Below are 7,104 nucleotides of genomic sequence, written 5' to 3'. Positions count from 1 at the left end.
TTATATTCTTCAATATAATACAAGTTTCATCAAATTCGTAACGTAAATCTTCAAATAAACTCATATTTTCATACTTTATTTGATATTTTTAGGAATAAAGGATAAATCGGGAAAAAAAAAAAAGATAAAGGACTAAAACGTTACTTGAAATTAAGTTAAGGGACCACAAATGTAATTTAGCCTAATTTTTATGGTATTATTAAAAAAAAAGTTTATTATTAAAAAAAGTTTATGGTATTATTTTTATTGGTATGTTTATTTTTTCAATTTAATCTCATCAAATTTAATAAATGATTTTCCTAAAGTTTATTTTAATTAAAATTTAAATTAAAGTTCGAATTTGATTCTTAATAAACTAACGAAATATAGACGATACAAAACAAATAAGAGACACGGTGAAAAACAGCGGAGGGAAACCGTGAAGAATACAAAGAGACGGTGCGGCGGATAGAATTTATGGGTAACGGAATTTGAATGTAAATTATGAAGTTATGGATAAAAATGAGGAAGAATTGGCATAAATGGTTGCATCTCATGCTTACACTAATTGTAACTTGAGGTCTGATACAAAATTATTACACTATTAGACTATATATAAATAAATTTACTAATTTTCGCATATTGATTGTTCTCCAATAACATTTGGTCATGCATTGTGAGCAAAGAAGGAAAAACAATATTGAAATGAGTTTTGACAAATCAATTTTCTATAATGTGCCCTTAAAGCAGTTTCCTGAGCAAAATTTTACAATATTGAACCAACAATAATATGAATTCAATGGGATATTACTAGTCAAAAAAACGCAGCTGAAGCACAAGACAAAAATGATGTCAGTAAATGACATCATATGAATAATTTCCTCTAAATTATTGTATTTATCCACCATTCACACCTAGGGGTGCAAGTGCAACTTGCAAAGGTTACTCAAATCAAGGCCAAATGTGTAGAAAAAATATTTACAGTTTCAACGGCAACATTTAATCCCTCCAGAAAAGCAACCTTCTAATGAATCTACTTCCTCTTCCTACCAAAGCATCCTTGGAGATGTGCAAGCTGGTTGTGCTTCTATGGGCGTCCTTCTCCACGGGGCATTTTCTTGGAGCTCGCTGCGACAAAATTTGATTCAACAACTCATTAGATGAATAGAGAAGTTTGATTCACACGAATCTCAAATTTAATGGTACAAATCAAGAAATAGATTTCAAAACAATGGTCAACAAATTAAAAACTGATTTATAAGGTGTATGCTAATTGACCAAAATAAATTCTTGCAGAATTTATGAAAAGGTTCATTACAACTTCCATTTGTTAATCTGTCATATTAGTGGAAATTTCTCAACTATACATGTACTGTGTTGTTGGAGTTATATTGGGTAAAAGACAAGGAAGAGAAAGAATGTGGACTTTGAACTGAATATTGAAGTCTAACAACCCAAGCTTTTAAGATCTTGGAGCATCTTCGACAGAACTCTCCTCAATTAAAAAATACTTAGGATCCTTGTAGAGACCACTCATTTTCACATTTTCAAATTCAATACCTAAAAAACACTGAATCTCTCCACCAAGTACCTCCAAAAATGTACTAAATGAATTCCATCAATAACTTCAGTGTTACATTTCAACAATAACTAACATGCAGATCCCATGTTTCAAGGGAGAGAGAAGATCCCTAGAGAGGTACTATTTCTAACTAGATGAATGAGCCCACAATCGGAGTACCAAACTGGTACTCTCCCACGTAGGTACTCATGGTACCATCTATTGTGGATGGCCTTATGGGTCCAAATATTACTGTTCTAATCCTATCATTTATTTTGACAATTTGAGCACTGTAGCAGATTCTTGTGGATCTCTCGTGTGATTTCTAGTTGATCCTCATTCATATCAAATTATTTTGGTGGTTGTATCTTTCTCAAATCCTTACACTTAGCATGTTTTATGCTAGTGGGGGATTCATATTTTTGCCTTTGGTTAAAAATAAAAAAAATAAAAAATAAAAAGAGCAATGGCATTTTCACACACTCTCTTTTGTCAGTGCGAAAGTCATCAACAAGAACCATCATGTGTTAAAAAAAGTTTACACATCCCATTCCCATCTCCTCTAATAGGTTAAGAAGCTTCATTATAGTCTTCAATCAGCCTCAATTGTTCTAACCGATCTTATTTTTCCACCTGTCCATTCTGTTATGACTTCCATAATTCCTTTCCCTGATTCCACAACAACCTCGATTATTTTCATCAAGCCCACAACAATCTCAATACTAAAAGCCCCTGCAAGTATTTTCCAGTAGGCCTCTAAAAATGGTTTGGGTGGCGAAGTCCACTAGGGAGCAAGGGAATAGACTTGTATATTCTGTTATGTAGAGGATTGAAACATGAGGGTTGTGTAATTTCCTACTTTAGGCTTATAGATTGGGGCATATAGGATTCTTCCTTGGAAGGGAGCACAGCTGTCATTTCTACTTTCTATCCTAAACTGAATTAGTGGTACTATATCCTTTTCTGGATAGGAGTTCGAGCCATATCACTTTACAACCCTATTATAAACAAGGCTTGATTAAAAGATTTAATTCTTCATAAAAGGAACTAAATATTTCAAATCACGTCAGGACTCCAATGGAATTTGTACTCCTTGCAGAATAGAACAACAATATTAAGAATAAAGAGAAAGAGAGCATACTGTCTTCAACATCCTTCTGCTGGTAATAGTGAGGGGCTATCTCCAACAACCACTCCGGCTTTAACTCTGTGATCTGCAATAAGAATACACAGTTTCAACTATTCCCCAACATCCATTTAAAAATGTCATAAAACATTTGAATAACTCAATCGTTAGGAATTACCTGTCTCATATATTCCTTGGTTGTGAGTACTAGTTCATGGTACACAACCCATCTTGGAAGAAGCTTCAAGTATAAACAAAGTGAAAACAAGATAAATACGAGAAAAAAGGATATTTATTATTAGAGCACAAATTCCATCTTTGCAGTATTTATAATGAACAATGCAACAAAAAATTGTTAGAATCTAAGCCTCAAATTGGATATCAACATATGTACTCACATACAAACAAACAACTTCTACAAATAAGCCTTTTTCAACTAGGTTGTGACGGCTCCATAGACAAAACACTGTAATGTACGTTCTAAATTTGCAGTATATCCATGCAATTTCTTTCCATTTTTTTGTACATATCATGAGTCTGCAATTATTCGTATAAAAATTATTTATGTTTTCCTGATTATCATTTATTAAGATTAGCCTAAATAATATTACTAGTGCTTGTACTTTTTTATTATGCATCACAATAATAATCATTTTTCTCTTTCAAGTTCAAAGTCGATATCAATTTGCAGTATATCCATACAATTTATTTCCATTTTTTTGTACATATCATGATAGTCTGTAATTATTAGGATAAACATTATTTATGTTATCTTGATCATGTTTATTAGGATTAGCCTATATAATATTACTAGTGCTTGTACTTTTTTATTATATATCACAATAATAATCAATTTTTTCTTTCAAGTTCAAAGTTGATATTGGAGCTTCTAATTTGGGGTCTGGGTTGTCTGCAGTCACAATCTGGCGACTGTTCACAGGCATGCTCCTTGGGACCGTCTAATCAAGATCAAAGGGTTTCAATTTTAAACACGGAATTTAGATTAAAAAAATAACCATAATCTGCATTAAAATCTGGACCGTCTAATACTTAATCGGACGGTCTAGGTGAGTGTGACTATGTCAATACACAATCCAAATCCTCTAATTGGCAGACACTAATATGGAAGGCACTACTTCCTTGTCAAACCCTAATCACCTTCATTGCAATCTGAGTCTACCCTAGGTTTTCTTTGGTCAGATAAATCAATAGCACTTTTTTCCCTATCTGTTATTAACTCTTCAGTCTTCTGTATGTAACTGTTCAATGTCAAGTGGGGACATCCCTGTGCCGCCACCAGACACGAGTTCGTCCACGAAGGGAGATCAAACTGCAGTGAAGACAAAACTTTGGTTAAATTTGGTGCTGGGGACGCCTCTACAATGAATGACAGCAGAAAAAAAAATTAGCAGACCCTCGTGGGGGGCATGATGTAAAAGCATGGAGAAATCAGCAGCCCCAAAGCTTTGGGTCTCAGAAATTGTTCAACTAACAACCGCTGCCAAAATCAATCTACCCAAGGTCGCCGAGGGAGAGGTAAGGATCTTCAACAGTGCATCAATCAACTTGTCTCATACTCAACAAAACAGTAATGCAGAAAGAAAAAATTGCCATATAATTGAGACTACCACGTGCAAATAAGTTGTCCAAGTTGCCAAGAATTAGTTCCTTTGCACGAGTAAGAAACCGATGTATTACCATGGGTCGTCCTCGTTCCGTGCGCTTTTAAAATTTGGGGTGATGTGCTTGGCATTGGTTATTTGATAAATAGAATGTCATTCTCTTCTCAAATTGATAAAATTCCCCATTTCCTGTTATTCCCTATTGAACCCTTCATCCATGTTTCTTCTTGTGTCTTTGCTTCTTTGAACTCTTCTTCCCTCTTAGTGCTAGTTTTTTAAATATTGAGTTTCACCCTCTTCATAAAATGATAAAATTATCCATTCCCTGTTTCTCCTAGCATTTTTCGTTCTACTAGTTTTATCCATGATCTCACTGCAAGTCTCCATCAGTTGTTGTTTCATGCAATAAAGTGAGTATTTCGGCTATTATTGGGTGCAGAAAGGATACGAGTATTATTGTCCTTCAACTCATTATTATATTTCGGTTTTTATCTCACCTTTTTGAAGAAACCCCATCCTTTACCACCTCAGTGACAAAAGAGTTTGCTTCCCAGGTAGTCTAGTACAACCAGATTCTTCTTCTGTTCCATTCATTACTGACTCTTATCCCTCAATCTGAGATATTCCAGAGCCTTCTCTTCCAATTGACCCTCCCATCATCACTTCTTAGTGCCGTCCTTGACCTGTTGGTATGTGACAAGGATATGACAAGTTCGGGTTGTGAAATCAACCTCTTGCAAATAATAGACAGTGTTGCGATATGATATGATTCATATCTGATTTACCTTTCCTTTTTTATTTATTTACTTATTTCCTTATTTCATTCTTAACATTAATTGGGATTGTATCAAATCCAAATATCATTTCTGATATTTAAGCAAATCGTAGGATCTTTTACTTTAAATGTCTACAAAATTGTTTCCTGGCATTTAGAATCAATTATGGTCCTATATAATTTGTTGTATTCCTTCTGTTTTCATCATCAGAGAATAAAACAATTGGTAGTTTGTGTTCTTTTAGAGAGCCTACAAAAGACCCACAGTAGATCCATAACACTTCCCTTAGTTCCCTAGACCCCATCATGGCAAGAACTTCACAGCAACATGTTATAAAAATGAATAGTGGAGATGAAGTAGTCAATTAAAAACACATCACAATAATGAGTTATATGCATTAACCAAAGTACCTGTGCAAGCCCTGAACTAGGATGTATGTGAACAGTCTGTGCATGTTTAACAGTCCGATATGATCCATTTTTTTGCAATTTTGCAGAGTGTGGGAAAAATCCTGCAGTGTGTTAAAAATTTGAATCAGCATTCAGCAAGATAAAAAAAAAAAAGGATTCTTTATGCAAGTAATTACAAGTTTTAAAAGTTCACCAGATGTTATAGATTTCTTGATGGCATCTAAATCATCAGGATTTGTAGTAAGCTCGATCTCAACCCTCTCTAGTAGACCTGCAAGTTGATCACGAATATCCCTAGCCCGTTTCATACTCCTTACCTAGACATCAAAATAACACCAAATAAATTAGTCCCACAAAATCAACATGTAAGGTGAGGAGTACTCAAGCTTTTAAGCTCCTATTAGACACTATCTTTAGCCAATATGGAACATGAGTTTTTCCCAATATATGAAAAATGAATAAATTCAAAAAAAGCCATTTTAACAGAGGAAAGAAGACTTGAGTAACATATTTTTATCATTAGATCAGACTCAGATCATCAGAATGATCCAACTATAACTCTAAGGAACAGGGAAAGTTGAAAAAACATTGCCATAATAAAGCTTCAAAAAGTTCTAAAATATTTATCTATATAAGAAATTAGAGGTAGGGAGACCAAGAAAAATGAAAAACCACCAAGAAAAAGAATTCAAATGGTAGCTCCTTAGACACAATTCATGATAAGAGATTATAGTGTCGTTTAATCGATGTAGTCAAACCCCGCCCTGTGAGAAAAGGCTATGTGGCGGTTGTTACTTGTTATAATATTATATTTTTATCAGTAAGAGAAATATGATAGCACACCCATCTTAAGTAACCTCCAAATATAACCTCCAAATATATTTATATATATATATATATATATATAGAGAGAGAGAGAGAGAGAAAGAGAAGAACAACAAAATAAATAAATAAATAAATAAACAAAACAAGAACTACCACAAAAACCACATTAACCTCCACAGTCAATAAGGATAACACGGGGGCAGGTTTCAACAGCAAAAATAAATCTTACCATTCTTCAATCTTTATCTAAAATAAACAAGAGTATCCTTATAAAATTCAAATTCTTGTGATATATAATTGGCTAAAATTAAATTTAAAATTAGTTAAATAATGTAACATTTCTAAATAATTTTCACCACTAGTATTTCTAGTGCCTTTCACTTATTCATGCAACGGTACTAGTTTTCGAAACAAAGAACCATACCTGTATATAATTTTCATAACACCATTGTGTTGAATAATTGGTCTCCTTCCAAGAATTATAGACCTGGAAAATTAAACAAAATTTATTAATCATGTGCAACAACAATCTAGAACAAGGAAATATATCAATGAAAAATTACAATCTAAAGAATACATATACATGCACCCCAACAAAACTCCCACCATATCCCATGATTTGATTGACAAAACGTTCCATCAGTAAGTTCACAACAGGAAGAATGATAGATTTTGACATAATTGAGGTAAAGAAAGGAGTGTTTATTGATAGAACAGTATGAATAAAGACTATCCTACAACATGTAGGAGCAATCCATCCAATTTTCCACTTCAAAATCGAAGATTCGTCTTTCTTTTTTCCCCA

At 33.5% G+C, this 7,104-nt stretch overlaps 1 protein-coding gene across 2 annotated transcripts in view; it reads right to left on the bottom strand.

Moving 5' to 3' along the window:
* Positions 1-685: 685 nt before the first annotated feature.
* The window catches only part of LOC101493317 (pre-mRNA-splicing factor ATP-dependent RNA helicase DEAH1), a 24,737-nt gene continuing 18,318 nt past the window's right edge, over positions 686-7,104 (bottom strand). The window contains exons 23-28 of one of the 2 annotated variants that reach the window (XM_012715475.3): positions 6,724-6,786; positions 5,668-5,791; positions 5,475-5,575; positions 2,845-2,907; positions 2,682-2,754; positions 686-1,107 (exon numbers count right to left, since the gene is read on the bottom strand). In XM_012715475.3, the coding sequence (XP_012570929.1) occupies positions 1,067-1,107; positions 2,682-2,754; positions 2,845-2,907; positions 5,475-5,575; positions 5,668-5,791; positions 6,724-6,786 (465 nt within the window). In that variant the 3' untranslated portion in view covers positions 686-1,066. Of the gene's footprint in view, positions 1,108-2,681; positions 2,755-2,838; positions 2,908-4,785; positions 4,972-5,474; positions 5,576-5,667; positions 5,792-6,723; positions 6,787-7,104 lie in introns of those variants that run through there. The other variant, XR_003472849.2, reaches the window with a different exon arrangement.

Source organism: Cicer arietinum, chromosome 5 (genome assembly GCF_000331145.2).
Source record: "Cicer arietinum cultivar CDC Frontier isolate Library 1 chromosome 5, Cicar.CDCFrontier_v2.0, whole genome shotgun sequence".
In the NCBI taxonomy this organism is placed as follows: domain Eukaryota; kingdom Viridiplantae; phylum Streptophyta; class Magnoliopsida; order Fabales; family Fabaceae; genus Cicer; species Cicer arietinum.
The sequence above is the reverse complement of the archived record's forward strand: the minus strand, read 5'-3'. Positions and strand labels throughout refer to the sequence as shown.